General features: G+C 32.9%; 1 protein-coding gene across 1 annotated transcript; it reads left to right on the forward strand.

The window, feature by feature from the left end:
* Positions 1–2,311: 2,311 nt before the first annotated feature.
* On the forward strand, positions 2,312–22,909 carry LOC128192253 (uncharacterized). The gene is made up of 24 exons (XM_052864809.1): positions 2,312–2,534; positions 2,634–2,805; positions 2,939–3,038; positions 3,173–3,334; positions 3,433–3,603; positions 3,786–3,880; positions 4,734–4,856; positions 5,056–5,130; positions 7,901–7,994; positions 8,661–8,840; positions 8,931–8,958; positions 9,154–9,241; positions 9,348–9,470; positions 13,664–13,763; positions 14,093–14,254; positions 14,363–14,533; positions 14,689–14,783; positions 14,932–15,054; positions 15,274–15,348; positions 19,547–19,631; positions 20,595–20,774; positions 21,344–21,438; positions 21,544–21,666; positions 22,318–22,909. The coding sequence occupies exons 1-24, from the start codon at positions 2,431–2,433 to the stop codon at positions 22,420–22,422; spliced, it is 2,829 nt and encodes a 942-aa protein (XP_052720769.1). The 5' UTR covers positions 2,312–2,430; the 3' UTR covers positions 22,423–22,909.
* The last annotated feature ends 30 nt before the right edge of the window (positions 22,910–22,939 follow it).

Here is a 22,939-nt window from a genome sequence, read left to right on the forward strand (position 1 = left end):
GTTCAAATTCAATGACCATACAAGAGTCATTCTTTATTTGCTCAATATATAATCATCTTGTGGCATTATGAACAACATATTACATAAGTAAAATGATATTTATAGACATTTGGCATGATACAATGTAGGATACGAAATAGAGACACAGAATTACATGCATAACAAATAACAATTTATGGAATAATGTTGCGGTTTCCCTGGAGACATTTCCCCAGATTACACAAATCTTTATGATTTTGGACACTTAATTGTATTAATTCATAAACAGATGGTTTTTCCCAGTTATATTTCTTAATATACGGTATTTTAATCGTATTTCTTTCTACTGAGGACACTTTAAGACAAAAGATTGCTGTTGCACTTTTTGATCGAAGTTTCAAAGGATTCATCTTTTAACTGCATCATGTTAGTTTGAAAATCTTCTGAGCTATACTAAATAAATGTTTTACAGGAGCAGTCGAAGCTTGGACTGAAAAGTACTGTTTGACGATCTTTATCTTAGGATATATTAAGTGCAATAATAGAAAAAATATACGAAGGTTGTATTTTCTATCAGTCCAAACTAATGTACAGTGTACTTAATATACGAGAGAGAGAGAGAGAGAGAGAGAGAGAGAGAAAATAAGTAAGTAAAATTATTTTCAACTGGGTTATAATATTGGAAGTGATATTGATTTTCATCATGGATGGACGGTGCATTCATTTTGCTTTTAAAGGTGCATGTATGTCTCATATTTTATTTGGACATAGCGAAAGGAAAGGGATTGAGGTGTTTAGTACTTCTGATAACAATAGATTGTTTTGATACTTGGATTATCCTGGGGGCATAGTGTGTTGTTGACACATTTCTTATTGAAGTGCAAACTGATTGGAGTAAATTGTTTAAATGGTTAAAAACTCTTAATAACAACACTCTTAAAAATGTTATGAAATTGTGCTGTTATATTTAGTAATATTAACAGTTCAAAAATGAATTTTTAAAAATCTTTGTTAATAATACAATTAAAACATTTTTATCTCAAGAATTATTTCTTTCTTCTTTAAAAATAAATTTAATCAAATTCAATATCAACTATTCATTTATTTATCACATTTTTTAAAGTGAACATGCATAAATAAGCATAGTAATGCAAAGTAATGCCATGTAATGCCAGCATTACACTAGATTTTGGAAAGTAATGAATTACATTACCATTACTTGTAATGCTAATTTTGTGGCATCACACATTACTAGCATTACTTTAAAGACATGTAATGCATTGTAATGCATTACCATTACATTTAGCATTACCCCAAGCCTGATATATATATATATATATATATATATATATATATATATATATATATATATATATATATATATATATATATATATATATATATAGTCACCAATGAGGCGAGGCAACAACTCCTTATGTGTAGAAATGTAGCTCAACAGGAAATTTAGGTTGACGGACCGTTACAGTTATGCAGCCAACAACTCCTCAGCTATACGGAAAATCACGGAAACTATCGAAGGTTACGAACATAACTTTGTCTTTAATGTTTGAATGTCGTTGACCATTTAAGACTATATTTTATCCCTTTCAGAAGGAGAATTTTGAATAAGATATCAAATAAATGTTAAATTTTTAAAGCTAAAATATTTTGATTTTATTCTATACTAAACGGTAGGTAATAGTGAAACAAGTCCTATCTGCAAAAATTATGATTGAGATAAAAACGCAATGGTGAAAAATACAGTTCAAACGACTCAAATCATTATGGAAAATAGATATTCAATTGATTCATAGATACTCTTTGAATGGTCTCATGAGATTGTGCGCTCTCTCTCTCTCTCTCTCTAAAAAGTGTAAAGTATATCGCGTGTAACAATCATTTTATTTTAAGATTTATGATGTACAAGGTCCCCAATACCACGCGTCAAATGCGGGCAAATACAATTTATAGGAAAAGAACTTTACTATTTAGATGCCAACAATCCGACGTGGACTTTTATGGATGTCAACATTCTGGAACCTGACTAGAACCTTTTATACTTAACTGGGTTTCTCTCTCTCTCTCTCTCTCTCTCTCTCTCTCTCTCTCTCTCTCTCTCTCTCTCTCTCTCTCTCCACACTAAATACCTACCGAATGTTTGCTTTATTATTTTATAAAAGTGTAAATATAACTATTATTTCGATTTCGACATTATGCAAGTAAAACGGAAGTTAGTAAGAGAACAGCTGTACCTGAATGCTTAATATTGCACATGAGTAGCGTACCACACTTCTTCCTTATGATACGAGATTTCCGCCAAGTCCAAAGTCGCTCTTTACGGATGTATTTGAAAATGTGAACATACAGGGGGAATGTCCCAATCAAAAAACGTAGGTGTTCATCGTGGGCCCATGTCTTGCTCGCGGATTTATTAATCTACAGGGAGACGCAATGAGTCCAGACATGATTACGTTTACAGGTGTACTGCTGGCTTTGGGTGCGGAGTTCTGTTACTGTTTTAACTGTATATCCCCGTTGGGAGATTCTGTCGATTGGTGAGGCTTCTTCTTTCCGTTATAAACCATACGCTAGCAATTCTTATTAAGTATTGATATACTAGTGCATTGTATTGTATGTGAAGATTTTTTGTCAAGGTTTATGATGTACAAAGTTCCAAAGGCCACCCGACCAATGCCAAAAAAGACAACAGGAAAAGAATTCTACTACTTAGATGCCAATAATGCGACGTGGTCTTTTATGGATGTCAACATTAAGGAACCTGATCAGAACCCTTTATACTACACATTGCAGCAAATCTACCAGAAAGCAAGCCTCTCTCTCTCTCTCTCTCTCTCTCTCTCTCTCTCTCTCTCTCTCTCTCTCTCTCTCTCTCTGTTTTAAATGATTGGAATGCTATTTCAGATGCAAGTTCTAGTAGTGGTTACATTATATTTGCCAGAACCCCGAGAAGTACGGCATGTACAACGATCAACCACCGCAAGGCTCTGTCCCGCTAACAAGTTCCACTACAAACCAGGCTACTGGAGCCCATATGAAAGGTCTGTCCTGTTGTAAATTTCTAATTTACCAGGTGAAAGCAAAAACAAATTTTATACCGTAAAATCTTGTTAATTCAAAATTAACATCAAAAATTGATCTGATGCTATGAATTACCTTCCAATAAATATTTCAGGTGCATTCGCTTTCGATAAAGATTCCGGATTTTGGTTAATCCTGAGTGTACCGTTTTTCCCGGCACCCCAGAAATATAACTATAAGTATGGGTCTTCTCAGTTAATTAAGGCCCAGGCCATCCTGTGTATAACACTTGACTCGAAATATTTGGAAGAGATTGGTAATTTTAGAAAAAAATGTTTATACTTTATTAATGAATACGTCAAGCTTTTACATTTAGATATGCGACGCTAATCAAAAGGTTTCTTTTTATTCCAGAAAAAATATTTGACATAACGAAACCGATGTTTTTTGATGGTAATAAACCTTTCTTACAAGAATTGTCTCGTGTTAACGATACCAAAAAGTCCACCAAAATTGTGGTGGACTTCAAATCGAAAGGGGGTCAGGAATTCCGTGAGTACGCCAAATCAGCGTCATTTGGGGCAGGTAACTGATTAACTACGGAGAGAACTTCTATATACGCAGTCTCTGCTGACCCATCCATTTACCCTTTTCATAGTAAAATATTGTTTAACTTGAATTGATTTTAAACGTTGTTAAAAATATTGTATTCTCATAAAATTTTGAATAAGACATGCACAATACACAGCTGGTTTAATTTCAAAAAGACCTTTACGACTCTTTGGTGGCTCCGGATCTGAAGGACACTTTACTTGTTGAAACTTGGTCCCCGAATTTAGGATCCAACTGTTCAACGTACAAGGTAGATTTTTTAATGCCGCTAAATGCATTCTTATGGTGGCATATCTCTGCCCCTTTTGTGCAAGTTATTTTCTATCAAATATGTCGACATGCAAGATAAATTTGTTGACATGCAAGATATTTATGTCAAAAACATAACTATGTTGACAGACAAGAATATTGCAATCAAATAATTTAAAAAATCTCAATTAATCTTAAATATCGCCCACGTGTGACATCCAATATGCCAAATGCTACTAAGTTATTTCGACATGCAACTTATTTATGGCAACATGCAACTTAGTTTGGTTCACATGCTACCTTTTTATGTCGAAATGAAACTAAGCTATGTTCATATACTTCTTATTCATGTCAACTTGCAACTTAATTTTGTTGACATGCGAGATAAAAAAGTTGACATGCAATTTATGAGTTGCATGTCAATATAACTAAGTTGCATATCGACATAAAATGTTGAATGTCAACATATTTATCATGCATGTTAACATAAAGAAGTTGTATGTCGACATAAAGGAGATGCATGTCGACATAAAGAAGTTACATGGCAACATATTTATCTCGCATGTTAACATAAACAATTTGCATGTCGACACAAATAAGTATCATCTAGAATCTTAGATGTCACATGTTGACGATATTTGAGATTTTTGTAAAATCTATTATTTGATTGCAATTTCTTGCATGTCATCATAGCTATGTTCCACGTCAACTTATTCATCTTGCATTTCGACATATTTGATTGAAAAATAACTGGCACACACGGGGCAGAGATATGCCACCATACCTTCTAGAAGTGGCGGACAATGATTTCTGAACTTTGAAAAGTAGATTGCAAATAACGCGTCTTATTCCAGGTATATGATGTCAAGAAAGTGGAATTTAAGGACGGATATTGGTTCAAATCCACGATAGACCATGCCAAGTGGGCAGTTACAGAGAACAGAGACTGGGCCTGTATCGGCGATATAAACAGAGCGGTGGGTAGTACTTGTCGTACATAGAGATAGGGAAGTTATCTCTATCTTATACACAGTGAGCATGGGAGTGAGTGGTAGTCTTTTCCATAAATGAAAAAGCAATGTAGTCCCTCTACAATACCTTCATTTTTATAGAGCGACGAGAAATTAAATCAGTGAGAAGTTGTTTTTGTAATATTTAATTCCATGTTAATTTTAGAAGTCCCAGTTTAGACGAGGCGGGGGAACGATGTGCTTACGCCATGCAGGAGTGGCCAAACAGTTTAGAAATCTAGTGAAAGAAAAACAGGAATGCTCAAAAAGAAGGAATGTTTATTAACCGTGTGTGCAACGCTCAAAATGTCTCGCGCCAACCAACACCCAATAATCATCTTTGTTATATACTTCAAAAACATACAGAAATCCCATTGGGTTACAGAATATTAAACTGTTATTCTGGCCAATGGATTGTGAAAATGAGCGACTATGAAAAATAGAAATGGATATACATATAGCTACATGTGAGTCGCAGTAAATACGTAAATACGAATAAAACTTAACATAAAAGACTAAACTGTTCCTTTGTGAATACCAGTACAAGAGGCCCAGGGGCCATATCACTCACCATAGCAACAATAACCGTATCTAAATAGCTTTACCTTGTCTTTAGAGTATCAAATAGAAAATATCTAGACAACTTAGTAGTGTACTAGTATATATCTTGTTTAAAATGATTTTCAAACTGTTCTCGAGATATTCTTTTATTAAACATCAAGCTCCATTGTTATTTCAGTTTTTGAGAATAAGATTTTTCACTGTTCCTATGTAAAAATTTATCAATCTCACCCTAATTGTGGGCAATTCTACCTTAAGGGATGTTGATATAAACAAAATTTTATCTACATTACATTACATGAGGATGCTTCTACATAAGTTTCAGTCTTTCTGGCCAAATGGTTTTTGAGAATATATATATATATATATATATATATATATATATATATATATATATATATATATATATATACTTTTTAGTTTTATTAATGGAACATTTAATACATATTTAAGGAAATAAAATAACGGTTTACGAGCATAATAGGGTACGACAATTAATGGGCAAAATTATTAGGTCACCAGAATGATTGGTAATTATTTGTCATTTGTCTTCGTCCGTTGTCGTGCGTTGTTCGCTAACAATTTAACATTGTTAACTTATTGATAATTACAAGGTCAATTATTACCATCTTTGATTTGAAGCACCTCTAGAATAAGAGGAATCTAAATTATGACAAAACAAAATCAAGAAATTTGCAATCAAATTTCCCTCATCAAATAATTTCCTTTACAAACTGTAGCAAACTTAAAATTTTCACTACTTTAAAATTTCATTGGATTAACAAAGCTTTATATATGGAACTCCAAGATACAAAATAACCAGAAATTATATATATATATATATATATATATATATATATATATATATATATATATATATATATATATATATATATATATATATATATAGCCTTGGTACAGCAAGAAATACTTAAATAAATAAAACAGAATGCGACAGTTCAAACTAGATAAATTGTTTACTGTTAGCGCTTTCAGCAATGTCTGCTCCTCAGACAGTTATACAGAATTCAAAATCTGTTTTAGCAATCTGTTTTCTTTCCAAGAATTATGTCTAGATATTGCCGAGATCCTATCCCAGACAACAGACCCCAAGGTGTTCTAGAATTAATTAAATCAAATGAATCTGTGAAGGTGATCAAGATAGGGTGGAACAGACACTATTTTGGGTTTTTTTGCTAAGAAACCAAGGGAATTTTACTTTTTCGTGAAGCTCAAAGTCGAAATAAATGCAAAAATATAATCTATTAACAAATTTTTGATAATAAGTATCAACTGTGTTTATTCGTACTTTTTTGAATATAGTGAATATGTGTACACCATACACCAATAAGTGGTTTGATTTAATAAATGAATTAAATTGGAATAACATCTGACTATGTGAAAGCAACTAAAAAAGTTCAAATTCCCGCTCTTTAATCTTCATTCCCCGAGAGAGAAGAACCAGTTGTCAAAATTAAGAGTAAAATTAAAATTCAAAGAATTAAATCAAGGCTTTAAGAGATTAGTACTAAAGAAATTACTTAGTAATATTAGTGACATGCTCTATGGATAATCAGATTGACCTGATGAGTAAAAAATGTCTAAGTTGTGTCTGTTACATCAACGTTTTATCATTCATAAAATTTAATACTTAACTGTAAATTATAGAGATTTTTGAACTTAAAGTAACATTTTCTCTCATGAAACAGGCGCACTTAAATTTGACCTATTACATCTACATATATAATTTTGTGAATATTTCAATATGTACATTGTACTTCACGATACCATAAACGAAAGAATAAAAAGAGTTTATTTTTCATTAAACAATTACAACATACCGCATCTCATGCTTCTTCCTTATAAATTTTTTTCCATTTCCCTTATATTATTATATATAACTTCCCTTTTACAAATGGTTATAAAGTAAAGGACTAGCATTTCAATAAACATAATTATAGAGTGAACTACGCCAGCTGTATCTTGATTATTCAAAGAACGTCATGGATACTTTTATAGGAGTTTTGTTTATAATGTGTGCGGAGTTCTGCTTTTGTTTGAACTGTAAATCAATGTCTGGAGACCCTGTGGATTGGTAAGAAAAAATCATTTTTCATTTAAGCCATTAATTCATGATTTCACATAAAGTGTATCGCATGTAGCCATCATTTTATTTTAAGGTTTATGATGTACAAAGTTCCAAAGGCCACACGTGAAATGTGGAAAAAGACAACAGGAAAAGAATTCTACTATCTGGATGCCAACAATCCGACGTGGTCTTTTATGGATGTCGACATCCAGAAACCTGAAAAGAACCCTTTATACTTCACACTGCAGCAGATCTACCAAAAAGAAAGTCTCTCTCTCTCTCTCTCTCTCTCGTATTATTTGGACAACAGCTGCAAACTAGAAACGTAATTACTATTTAACTGATTTATTCAAAATTGCAGATACCAGAGGAGTATGGTATGTACAATGATCAACCACCCCAATCCCCCGTATCAATGGACATAAAACAGGAGACATCTAGAGGCCACATGAAAGGTCTCAAAACACTAGTTTTTACAACAATCTTTGTGCTTTTTTTATTGTTTTATTTATTGAAGTTATTATACATGTATCTTTCTAGAATCCATTGTAATGAATATTTCAGGTGCGTTTGCTTTTGATAAAGATTCTGGATTTTGGCTAATCCTGAGTGTTCCTAACTTCCCGGCACCCCGAAAACAAAAGTATAGTTATGAACATGATCAGATAAGATATGCCCAGAGTATCCTATGCATCAGTATCGACCGGAAATATATGAAGGCAATGGGTATTTTTTTTTATTTCTATTAATCTTGTTTGTTTCTTTTTTGGTTGTGTTTAGGGATTTTTTTTTGGGAGGGGGGGGGGGGGTCATTGTTTCAAAAAACCAAAATTGCACAATCAGTTAATATGATAACTTTTAAAAGACAATTAGTTGTAACTTAGTATAGCAATCTACCATGATAGGTATTTAGATTTTCTTGAATTATAAAACACATGTTTTGGACTATACTTTAACTGCATTCAATAGTTACTCATGGTGTTTTATTCAACGTTAAACTTACTTTGACGTCTAAAATGAAAAGGGTACATTGTGTTCAATTTTAAACTGCTTTTAAAATATACAGCAATGTTTAGTTATGATATAAACAATGTACCAAAATTAATGTTTCTTTATTTCAGAGAAAATATTCAACTTAACTAAGCCCATATTTTATGACGGCAGTAAACCGCTGCTGCAGAAGTTTAACCGGGGGATAAATTATTACAGTGGTGGTCCTAATGGACCCATAGTGACGGACTTTATTACGAGGAAGGGGCAGTCATTTCGAGGATATGCAAAATCAGCATCATTCGGACAAGGTAAAATTGTTTAAAGGCCAAACTATTTAATTTCAGCTTTTCAAAGCAGATTTACATAAAAGTTCCTTTAATAAAACTGTTATATTAAAGAAGGTTCTAAGCACCTTGAGATATTCGTGTAAATGAAAGAGCATCATATTCAAAACATAATCACCTTTCAATAATATTCAAATTGTATAATATTTGCCCATAAAATGCATTTAACCCCAGCAAGATTCAAACTCCTGAAATGGAATGTATGACTGAACATTTTAACAGACCCATAAATTTCATAGGATAAGTATGAATTAACGCCTGTCTTTATTTTAAACAGATCTTTACCACCCTTTGGTGGCTGTAAATTTAAAAGACAATCTATATGTGGAAACTTGGCGTCCGGATTTGAAAACAGAATGTTCAATGTATAAGGTACATCAATTTTTTTTTCTAATAATGCATGATTCCCATACATCTAAAAGAAACAAAATATTTAATTGCAAAAAATTATAAGCAAAATTTGAATTCTAGGTGTATGACGTTAAGAAAGTTGCATTTGAGGACGGATACTGGTTCAATTCCAAGATTGACCACTCGAAGTGGGCAGTGACAGAGAACAGAGATTGGGCTTGTATTGGCGATATCAACAGGAATGTAGGTATTATCTATCGTATGCATAGTCTACAGGGGATTAGGAATGGATGGTCAACAATTTATCCATCGAAATTGCCTCAAAATTTTTTGATATGATATGTTTGACCATAAATTAGTTATTTAAAAAGAACAAAATCAGCATATTTTAGATTTAAAAAAGAAATGTTTACCTATATTTATAATGATAACTATATCAGATTAATATATAGTATAAAAACGACATGACCATCCAGCCCCCTTTTAGAATATTCATTACCTAATACTCAATTAAGACGTTAGTGTGTAGTCATTCTGTACGTTATCATAAAGACAGGTGATGGTCCCTCTCTGACCTAATCGCCAGAGCAGTAGTACATTCCATTTATACATTCAATAACATTGAAGGGTATTCCATTAATGAACAATCAGATGATCTCTCAAGAATCTAAATGACCTCTGAAGGACCTATAGGGCCTCTTTTTTCTCCTTGATATATTAACGTTGCACAGTCAAAAGGTGTTTCCTTCTATATTTACTAGTTAACATGGCAGTAAGAAGTTCCATATCTTACATATACTTAAATCGAAAGAACCTCTCTAATATATAAGCAACAGGGAAGTGAGAAGCACACATATTTACAGTACACAAGAGAAGTAGAAAGTATTTCTGTTGTACACACAACCAACGTTAATCATTTTTTCTCTCTCCATTTACCCCAAGGTGACAGGAAGGCCCTGGAATGTTATGTAGCCCGTGCTGAGACATTTCAGTCAGATTTTTATGATTGTAAGCTTTACTGTCATATAGAGGACAATTCTATACTGTTTTGGTTTTCCTAGGGGAAATTGGCTGGGGTTAATTCTTTCTAGGGGTAAATTCTATGCCAGGTCCATTAATTCGGGGGGAAATTCTACCCCATACCAGTTTTCCGTGTAGAAAAGTCTATGCGAGGTTTGGTGGGGGTGTATGCTTTTTCCCAGTTACTGTGAAGGCTCATTCCTTTGATTTTTATTTCAGATATCGCAGTTTAAACGAGGTGGGGGTACTATGTGCATTCATCATGCTGTTGTTGCCAAACAGTTTAGAAAAATAGTTAAACTAAAAGAGGAATGTCCATGATGATAATGATGATGATATGTGTACTAACAATGTGTACAAATCATTGTGTATTAAAAAAGATATTTTAATTGAAAGTTTTTGTACAATTTGCTAGGTTTTATTTTTATGGTGAAGACCTCATGAGTTGTTCAAAATTGTGTATAATCATTTGTATATTATACTTTATATGCAAAAAAAATAAATAATATTTTCAAAGCTTTTGTAAAATGAATTACAAAACTGCGTGATTTTGGTTATTGAATGTTTTATTGGAATCATATATAAATGCATTTAATCTTGTTCAACATATACATATATACACAAACACAGATATGTGTGTTAATAAATCTGAAGCCTAGCTTTATATATCGATAGAAATTGAAATTAAAATATAGCAACAGTTCTGAAAAGAATTGCACCGTTATTTCATTTCAACCAACATTGCCATGAAGCAACAAGGAAATGGTCACCAATTTGCTTAGAGTATCTGATTAACAGAGATGGCATGAAATGAAAAATCACAGAATCCATCATTCTCCTACAGCCCAGCTGTGCTAGCTGAGCCAGTCTAAATCATCTTCATCATCATCTGGAAACAGAGGGGGTTTCTTGGTGTCCTACAACAACAGAAAAAATACCACTTGTCATTCGTGTGACCGTGAAGATTTCTGCTTTTTAAGAACGGGAAACTTAATAAAATTTCATCCTATTGTGGTTTAATACAAAGACATCAAATAAACTTTAACTTTTTCTTTTTTTTTTTTATCTTTCTCAGTTTCTGATATAAGCAAAATGTATATAGGCCTAACTTGTATAGAAAGGTGTTTTGCATATTAATTAAGTATTCATTCTTTAAAATACATGCAACATTTAACATTTTGTTCATTATTAATAAAATTTTGATTTAAAAGTCAAAATGTCTTCTTTGACGTAATTCAGTTTAATGCTACATTCTCCATTAAGTCTTTGAATTCTGGTTTCTTCTTTTTGTCCTCTTTCTGGTCTTTTGGCTGCGTCGTTTGGAAAGTATCACCAAATGTGTCCGCTACATTGTCATCCTCCCCAAATTAAGGACTTCAACAAAAAAGGAGTCATTTTTAAATTAGTTATTTATATATCACTTATATTATCGAAATTCCTGGAACATTTATATTAATATTCTGTTGTTAAGTTGATCAGAAAAATCAAATGTTTATTAAGTATTAAAGATATTGGTGAACATATCTTATTTTCAGCACAATCTACTACTTTACATTTACTCAAAACTGAATTTGACAAAAGCCTTTAAAACGATGCAAACAAACATGAATGAGTCTTCTGGAACCATATACCCTAATGCCCTAACATTCCGAAACACTCGGGAATGTGCTGGTTACTATCTGACGATTAATGTTAAAATAGTGTAATGAATAACTGAAGATCACTGTTTTAACTTCTGATAACTCATTATTTTGTTCCGTCTTTTCACTCTATGTAGAATTCTCCTTATTTGATATTGGTTGGGGTTCTCTTGAAACCCCCATCAGAGGTCACAGTTCGAACGGCTCACACCATTATGGATTGACTTGTTTTACTTTCCATTCTCCTTGTCGGTCTCCTCCTTACCCCCATCAGAGGTCACAGTTCGAACGACTCACACCATTATGGATAAACTTGTTTTACTTTCCATCCTCCTTGTCGGCCTCCTTCTTACCCCCATCAGAGGTCACAGTTCGAACGACTCACACCATTATGGATAATAAATATCCAGTCGTGTAGATACTCTTTGAATGGTCTCATTAGTTTGCTCTCTCTCTCTCTCTCTCTCTCTCTCTCTCTCTCTCTCTCTCTCTCTAAACTACATGTAACCGAGCAGTAAGGAATTCCAAATGACAGCTGTTTTGTTTAACAGATTTATTAAACGTTTTAAAGCATTGACCTATAAACAAAGAAAAATACATTAGACAAAATACAATTTTACATGTACATTCAATATGTTTTAGTCTCGATACTTCAGTATTCATTTATAAGGTAAAACATGTTTTGTAACAATTTAATATTAGAACTTACAAACAAGTTTCAGAAATTACAATGGCAAGATAAACTGCAAAAATACGATAAAGTATAAACCTTGCAATTAAAATACTAGTAATATGCCCTAATCACTATCATGGTAGGATAGAAATATATAACTAAATATGATATTAACCTACCACAAGATGCAGCTGATATACACTGGATTGTCCGACGTCGTTGAAAATGAAATACTGCCCAATTTTACTTAGTTTAAACGGTTACTTATACTAATAGAGAATCATATTTATTGGATAATAATATGAACCAACGAAATAGAAGAACCATACGCGCGCAATAAAACTTTAGATGAATAATATTTAAGAATATACTACACAAAACATTGATAAGTGGACAGCTGTACCTTGATTGATAAATATTGCACATGAGTTACGTACCAGACTTCTTCCTTATGACACGAGATTTCCGCTAAGTCACAAGTCGCTCTTTACGGATATATTTGAAAATGTGAGAGTTAGGTCCCAATCAGCAAACGAAGGTGTTCATCGTGTCTTGTTCTCCAATCTGTTAATTCTTTTTGGAGACGCAATGAGTCCAGGCATGATTACGTTTACGGGTGTTTTGCTGGCTGTGGGTGTGGAATTCTGTTACTGTTTTAACTGTATATCCCCGTTGGGAGATTCTGTCGATTGGTATGGCTTCTTCTTTCCTTTATAGTCCTTACGCAAGGCATTCACAAGAAGTATGGTATACTATTACATTGTATTGAATGTGAAGATTTTTTGTCAAGGTTTATGATGTACAAAGTTCCAAAGGCCACCCGACCAATGCCAAAAAAGACAACAGGAAAAGAATTCTACTACTTAGATGCCAACAATCCGACGTGGTCTTTTTTGAATGTCGACATTCAGGAACCTGACAAGAACCCTCTATACTACACATTGCAGCAAATCTACCAGAAAGCAAGTCTCTCTCTCTCTCTCTCTCTCTCTCTCTCTCTCTCTCTCTGTTTTAAATGATTGGAAGGCTATTTCAGATGCAAGTTCTTACATTACATTACATTAAATGTAATGATTATATTATGATTACATTATATTTGTCAGAACCCCGAGAAGTATGGCATGTACAACGATCAACCACCGTCACACTCTGTCCCGCAGACAAGTTTCACTACAAACCAGGCTACTGGAGCTCACATGAAAGGTCTGTCCTGTTGTAAATTTCTAATTTACCGGGTGGAAGTAACTTCCCACAATTGTTTATTTAAAAATAGAATTGGATGTTATGACTATCGTATAGTCATAACACCAAATCTTATTTTGAAATAAACATTTATTTTAAAAATAAAATATGGTATGAATGCCTTGCGAAGGGAATATAAAGAAAAGAATAAAATTCTTTACTGCCACCCGGTTAATTTAAAATTAAAACTATGACATTTCCTAAAACTGTTATTTTTTCAGAAACGCTTTGTGTTTTACTATTAAAAATTGATTTGATGCTAAAAATTTACTTTACAATAAATATTTCAGGTGCATATGCTTTCGATAAAGATTCCGGATTTTGGTTAATCCTGAGTGTACCGTTTTTCCCGGCACCACAGAAACAAAACTATAGTTATGGGCATTCTCAGTTAGTTAAGGGCCAGACCGTTCTGTGTATAACGCTTGACTTGAATTTTATGGAGGAAATCGGTAATTTTATGATAGATGTTTATATCACCCGTTTTAATGAACAGGAACGCGTCAAGCTATTTAAGTTAGAAATGGAACGCTAATCGAAAGACTTTTCTTTTATTCCAGAGAAAATATTTGACATAACGGAACCGACGTTTTATGATGGCAATAAGCCTTTCTTACGAAATTTGTCTAGTGTTATCCATACCAGAAGTTCCACCAAAATTGTGGTGGACTTCAAATCGAAAGGTGGTCAGACATTCCGTGAGTACGCCAAATCAGCGTCATTTGGGGCAGGTAAATACTTGTAGTTAACTATGGAGAGAACTTATACACACACAGTTTCTACTGTCCAACCCATTTACGTTTTTCAAAGTAAGATATTGTTTGAATTATCATATTCTAATATTTTGAATAAGTTCATAAAACGCAACTGGTTTAATTTCAAAAAGACCTTTACGACTCTTTGGTGGCTCCAGATCTGAAGGACAATCTACTTGTTGAAACTTGGTCCCCGAATTTAGGATCCAACTGTTCAACATACAAGGTAGATATTTTTAATGCCGCCAAATGCCTTCTAGAAGTGGCTTTGGATTTAGAGGACAAGATATATAAGATTTAGAGGACAATCTTATATATCATGATTTCTGAGCGTCGATAATCAAAAATTTTCCAAATAACACTTCTTATTCCAGGTATATGAAGTCAAGAAAGTGGAATTTAAGGACAAATACTGGTTCAAATCCACGATAGACCACTCCAAGTGGGCAGTTACAGAGAAGAAAGATTGGGCTTGTATCGGCGATTTAAACAGAGCGGTAGGTAGTACTTTTCGTACATACAGGTTTGTAAGTCAGTTATCTCTTTTTTATTCATAGTGAACATGGGAGGGAGTGATATCGTTTTCCATATTCAATTATAAACGAATGTTGTCCCTCTCCAATGCGTACACCTTTTATAGAGCGACGAGAAATTATATCAATGAGCAGTTAGTTTTTTCACGAACATGAATACTAGTATTTCCATGTTTATTTCAGAAGTCCCATTTTAGACGAGGCGGGGGAACGATGTGCTTACGCCATGCAGGAGTGGCCAAACAGTTTAGAAATCTAGTGAAAGAAAAACAGGAATGCTCAAAAAGAAGAAATGTTTATTAACCGTGTGTGCAACGCTCAATGTGTCTCGCGCCAACCTTTATCCAATAATCATTTTTGTTATATACATGTACTTCAAAAACATACTGAAATCCCGGTGAGCTAAAAATTAGTAAAATGTTATTTTTGCCCATGAATTGTAAACCTGAGCGACTACGAAAAATAGAAATGGATATAGATATAGCTTCATGTGAGTCGCAGTAAACATGTTTATAGAAATGAAACTAAAAATAAAAGACTAAACTGTTCTTTTGTGAATACAAAAAACAAGATGCCTAGAACCACATCGCTCACCTGCGAAACAATAATCGTAACTGATTAGCTTTAGACCACCTAGAGTATCAAATAGAAAATATCTAGACAAGTTAATATAGAATATATCTTGCTTACAATGATTTTCATATCTGTAACAAACTAAAATTCGTTGTGTATAATTATAATTCCCCTTGGTTCACCTTTTCGGTTTATCCTTTGGAGAGCCCCTTGTTTTAATACTTTGACCCTTGGTTACCGTGGTAACATATCAATCCTGTGGGGAGCCCCTCGTTGATACCTTAAATAGTTGGTAAAAGTATGCACGGGTAGTACCCGGGAACATCAGCCGATAGACGTGGTCGTCATCCCGTCTAGTGCTCAGGGGCCTGTTTTAGAAAAACATCAGGTATTTAAACAACCCATTTTTGTACGTTTTAACCACACGTGTTTGAATAGGTTTTCGGTAGTATGTTTTTCTTTTTGTTTATTTTATTAGGGTCTTTTCTGCCTTGTTTTGCTGTAAATTTCCCCGTCCCTACAGAACGTCAATACCTGTCAGGGAAGGAGGGTTCTTGGGTGCTGAAATATTTCCAGCTCCTGTATTTATGAGTAGCCGTTTCCATTTTCATAGGATAATTTATAGAGACCGCTGTTCTACAGTGAGTGAGTGAACTACGGCGGCCCTTTCGACACATCTCTAAAACTACTTTTGAATTTATACCTGAGGGTGATCCTCGCAGTTTTACCAATTTATAATCGTCAATGCAGATACGTGCTTTAACTTAACATTGTAAAAGTTTGATATTTATATAATTTGTGTCATTTGAAAACTTATATTCTGTTTATTGAGTTTATTGAAAGAAACCTCCAATCAGCGTGGACGAGGCCATGGGTTATTTACATTTCCAAGGAAAACTTTCGTCTAATGAAGCCTCGATAGACCCGTGCAGCATGTGAACTTTCTACATGTACTTCAACTTAGTTCTGGTGGTTGCCGATATACCTAAACCTGACTGTAACCACGTGTTCACCTGAGGGCTCTTAAACACCACGTGCACCGGAACCGGGCTGACTATATAGACTTTTCCTTCATTTCATTATTTAATTTGTATATTTTTGTTTGGTTGGTTTTTTCTCGTTGAATTTTCTGTTTAATTTTATTTTATTTTGTTATTAAATATTTTGTTAAAAATTTCATACTTGTTCTGTTGATTTATGTAAGTTCATCAGGATGCATAATCACACATCCTCACAATATCATTCCCCAGATATTCATCAAATCGTAAATATCGAGTTCTATGGTTGTTTCAGTTTTTTAGAATAAAAGTTTTTAAGTTTTCTCTATTCGTTTTTATGTAAAAATTCACCCACCTTATCCACGATTGTGGGCAACCCTACCCCAAGGGATTGTAATTTAAACAAAAATATTTCTATACTACATGAGGATGCTTCTACACAAGTTTCAGCCTTTCTGGTCTAGTGGTTTTTAAGAAGAAGATTTTTTTTTTAATTCCAACAGTTTTTTGATAGTTTTAAATTACCTCCTATTGAAAGAGGTTGTGGCCCTTCATATAAAAAATTTTAATATTTAAATTCTCTTTATTCAAGGATACTTTGCGTAAGTTTGGTCGAAATTGGCCCAATGATTTTGGAGTATAAGATGAAAATATGAAAAGTTTACCATTACATTGACGAAAACGACAACGACAGACAATGGATTATTGGAAAACATATCTTTTTTAAAGAAATTAATGAAGGAAACTTCTGAGACAATAGTCTTGGCTCCTTCAAGGACTTTTTTCTTGCATTCTCACACTGATAATATATTGTATACATATGATAGAAACATTCAATATATATTGAATATAAAAAGAAGACATTTTGAATATTCAATAACTTCCAAAATTTTGAGAAGAAATTATATATATATATATATATATATATATATATATATATATATATATATATATATATATATATATATATATATATATATACACACACACACACAAGGAAGTTGGCGTCATGAACATCAATCAACTTATTATTTTGTTAACGATTTTATGCAGGTACAGGAACATCGACTGAATACTTTGTCAATGATTTTATTCTTACTTCTTCCTGAGTTGTCCAGAACCTTCAAAAAATTAACTTTTCCCTTAAACAGCAGGCTTACTCGTAGGGCTTCTGGTACAGGGCCACAAGATCTCTATTTTTTTTTTTTGTTGATTTCTTGAGTCTATTTTTTGTTTGATATGTCTTAAAATCTGCTCTGTCAAGTCTCTATATTAAGGATTAGAGTTATCATATTTGATCTTTTATTATGTATTTCAACATTGTTTTATTCAAAGGTTATTTAAAACAATTTAATTTTTTTTTAAAAACCTGAATCCATGCACATTCCGTTAATTTGTTTTAGCAATCTATTTTTTTATCAAGCATTATGTCCAGATATTGCCTAGATCCTATCCCAGACAACAGACCCCAAGGTGTTCTAGAATTAATTAAATCGAATGAATCTGTATAGGTGATCAAGATAGGGTGGAACAGACACTATATTATTTTTTTGTTACCAAACCTAGGAAAATTTACTTTTTCATGAAGCCCGAAGTCAAAATAAATGCAAAAGTATAATATATATATATATATATATATATATATATATATATATATATATATATATATATATATATATATATATATATATATATATATATATATATATATATATATATAATGTATGACCTAATTTTTCTTTAATAAGTATTAACTGTATTTATTCACATTTATTTGAATAAAGTGAATAAATGTACATCATGCACCATTTAGTGGTTTGATTTAATAGATAAATTAAATTGGAATAATATCTGACTAATTCTAAGTGAAACCAATTAAGAGAGTACAAATCAAATTTCCGCTCTTAAGCCTTCATTCTCGGAAAAAAGAAAGATTTCAAAACCAAGAGCGAATATTAAATTCAAAGAGAATTATCAAGGCTGTAAAAGATTAGTACTAAAGAAAGTACTTTAAAAATATAAGTGACATACTCTATGGATAATCAAATTAACCTGATGATTCAAAAATGTCTAAGTTGTGCCGGTTACATGTATATCAAACCCTCGTAAAACAGCCACACTAACTTTGACGAATTATATGTACATATAAGTGTATAAAGTGGAAATTTCAGCCTATAATTGATGATTCCGTACACGGAAGTATTAAAACAATTGATACATTAACCATATATCACATTCCGCATATTTTAGCATCTCATGATACAATGTACTTCCTTATAATTTTTGATTATAATCAAGTATAATTTCCCTTTTTAATAAAATATGAATATAGAAATCTACGATATAAAGGATTAGCATTCCAATAAACAGATTAGTAAACTGAGCGTCATTGCGTCCGCTGTGTCATGATTTGTAAAGATCGGTATGGATCCTTTTCTGAGTGTTCTGATTTTACTGTGTGCGGAATTCTGCTTTTGTTTGAACTGTAAAGCAATGTCTGGAGATCCTGTGGATTGGTAAGGCTACTTTCATTACCCAATTTAAGCCATAAATACAAGATTTCACATAAAATGTATCGCATGTAGCCATCATTTTGTTTTAAGGTTTATGATGTACAAAGTTCCTAAAGCCACACGTGAAATGTCAAAAAAGACAACAGGAAAAGAATTCTACTACCTAGATGCCAACAATCCGACGTGGTCCTTTAAAGATGTTGACATTCAGAAACCGGACAAGAACCCTTTATACTACACATTGGAGCAAATCTACCAGAAAGCAAGTCTCTCTCTCTCTCTCTCTCTCTCTCTCTCTCTCTCTCAAGTGATTTTCTCTACAGCTGCAAACGACACGTGAATGCTATTTAGTTGGTTTATTCAAAATTGCAGATACCAGAGGAGTATGGTATGTACAATGATGAACCACCCCAATCCCCCGTCTTAGTTAACACAGAATCTGGAGCCCACATGAAAGGTCTACAAACACTGGGTTTTCTAACAATCTTTGTGCTTTATTTTTTATGTATTTATCTATTTAATTATCTTTTGGAGTTATCATATACATGTATCTTTCTAAAATCCATTTTAATGAACATTTCAGGTGCCTTTGTATCTTTCTAGAATCCATTATAATGAATATTTCAGGTGCTTTTGCTTTTGATAAAGATTCTGGATTTTGGCTAATCCTGAGTGTTCCTCACTTCCCAGCACCCCAGAAACAGAAGTATAGTTATGATATACATCAGATAAGTAAGGCCCAGAGCATCCTGTGCATCAGTCTTGACCGGAAATATAGGAAAGAAATGGGTATCTTTTAAATTTTCATTTAGGGGAGGGGGGTTGGGGGTTGAATTTTGTTTTCAGTTGAACTCAAAATTTCACAATCAATATGATAATTCTAAAAAAGAGAATCAGTTGTTACTTAGAACCATTTTAACAAGACCTTGGACTTTCTGTAGGACCTTTCTATCAATAATATTTCTTGCGTCAAATTAAGTTAAAAATGACGCTGGTTTTAAGTGAAATATACACCGATTGCGTATAGTCTTAGCTCAAAAGCCAGACAAATCTTGTTGATTTCAAAGAGCAATGGCTGAGCGGCCAACAATGAAATAGAAAGGCCTCCGTCACAATGCTGTTTGTCATCATCTACCGAAAGTCCAAGCTCTTGTTAAAATGGTTCTAGTATAGAGATATACCATGGTAAGTATGTAGATTTCCTTGAATTGTGCCACAAATGCTTTTGAACTTGACCTTCACTGCCTTTAATTTTTACCAATTGTGTTTCTTGTTTGACTTTTATTCAGCGTTAAACTTTCTTTGATGTCTCAAATCATAACAACATTCTTTAAGATTCGAAACATATTTTTTTTTAATGTACAGCAATGTTTAGATATGAAATAAACAATTTAAAAATGTTAATGTTTCTATATTCCAGAGAAGATATTTAATTTAACTAAGCCCATATTTTATGACGGCAGTAAACCGCTGCTGCAGAAGTTTGCCACAAAAATGAATCATCACAGAAATGGTCCTAATGGACCCATAGTGACGGAATTTATTACGAGCAAGGGACAGTCATTCCGAGGATATGCGAAATCAGCATCATTTGGCAAAGGTAAAATTGTTTAAAGGCCTCTATTTTAACCATTCAAAGCAGACTTGCATAAAAGTCCCTTCTATTAGGATGTTATTATAAAACACCTTGAGATAATAATGTGAATGAAAGAACATGCATCATATTCAAAATAGGTATATTATCACCCTTAATGATTTTCAAATTGTACAATATTTGCCCATAAAATGCATTTAGTCCCGGGGGATTCGAAATCCTGACTTGTTGATCAGCAGCTGACGCCTTATCATATTGCATTACATTTTTGAAAACGATCCATATTGTTCCTTTGTTCTTATATTTGTACAGCTTGGTATAGAAATACGTAGTGTATTTTCATACACAGTCATTTTGATTGGCAAATATGCTTGTATGTTATATTTTTCCACATCACTCTTTCACCAAAAGATATTGCCCAAGTCAGAAATTCAAAACTCAGTTAGGGTTTTAAAAATTCTAGCTTAGAAGGTATTTTAATTAAACTGCATTAATTTTACATGAAAAGAGACAATTCTTAAATAAATGTTTTGAAATGCATTACTGAACACTTTTAAATACTTCATTTTATACAGATCTTTACCACTCCTTGGTGGCTAAAAATTTAAAAGACAATCTATTTGTGGAAACTTGGCATCCAAATTTGACAACAAACTGTTCAATGTATAAGGTATACATATATCATCTTTTCTGAAAACCGCATGCTTCCCATACATCTAAAAGAAAGCAGATATTTGAATGCAAAAAATAATAATAAGCGAATATTGAATTATAGGTATATGATGTCAAGGAGGTTTTATTTGAAGATAAATACTGGTTCAAATCCACGATAGACCATGCCAAGTGGGCAGTGACAGAGAAAAAAGATTGGGCTTGTATTGGTGATATTAACAGAAGTGTAGGTATTCCCTAGCGTTTGCAACGCCCATAGGGGATAAAGGATGGGTTGTCAACAATTTACCCATTAAATCTGCCTTAAATCTTTTAAAAATATGATATGTTTGACCATAAACTATTTCTTACTCAATTTACTTACTAAATTTATATATTTTAGATTGAAATCTAACTTTACACAGACCTATTCATCTGAAGGAGATTAATATAGTATAAAAATGGCAACAACCATCCAGCTCCATAAGTAATCATTCCCCAATACCTAATCAAATAATCACCAAGACAGGTGATGGTCCCTCTCATTTACCCAGTCATCAGTGCAGCAAGTATAGATCCCTTTATACATGTACATGCAATAGCGAACTATTTCACAATTAAACCATCAGATGATCTCAACATCTCAGGGGCCTCAACATTTTCCCCGTTGATATACTCAACAACAGCACTGCCCAATTCAAAGTTTTTTTTCTACATTTACTAATCAAATTGGCAGTAATTTAAGTAGTTCTGTATCTTACATATGCTAAAATCGCAAGTCAGTAATACCTCTTTAATAAACAACCAACACGAATATATGCCAGTCTTTTTTTTTGGGGGGGGGCGTCTATGTTACAACACAGTTACTGTAAAGGCTCAAACATTAATTTTTTTTTAGATGACCCAGTTTAAACGAGGTGGAGGTACTATGTGCATTCATCACGCTGTTGTTGCCAAGCAGTTTAGAAAAATAGTACACAAAAAAGAGGAATGCCCAAGATGATGACCTGTGCTTTAGCATTGTGTACAACTCATTGTGTATCAAAGAACTGCAATTGAAAGTTTTGTACAAAATACTACTTTTTATATTGAAGACCTCCTATGTTGTTCAAACATGTGTCTAATCATTTGTAAATTATACTATATATATATGTAATAAAATCAAAGTACTGAAGTACTGAATGCAGGGCTCTTTTGGTGTGTCTTTATGCATATTGTGTAGTAAAGACTGAAATATATATATATATATATTCAATCCCCATTTCTTCAACGCGCAGCAAAGTAGTTCATGGAAATTCATGCACATTGTATGTGTCCAAAATGCATAGTCTTGTTTTTAAAACACATTATTAATAAGAAAACTTAAAAAGATAGGCAATTCTCTCGAAATTAAAAACAAAACAAAATGCCAACACTTTTGACAAAACGTGGCTCTTTGTGTAACTATTTGGTATAGCGGAAGCTTTCACTTTGACGCTATTTGGTTTTTTGTTTACTTTTGATGTTGTGCTATTTACAGT

The sequence above is a fragment of the Crassostrea angulata genome, chromosome 7, assembly GCF_025612915.1.
Source record: "Crassostrea angulata isolate pt1a10 chromosome 7, ASM2561291v2, whole genome shotgun sequence".
Lineage (NCBI taxonomy): Eukaryota > Metazoa > Mollusca > Bivalvia > Ostreida > Ostreidae > Magallana > Magallana angulata.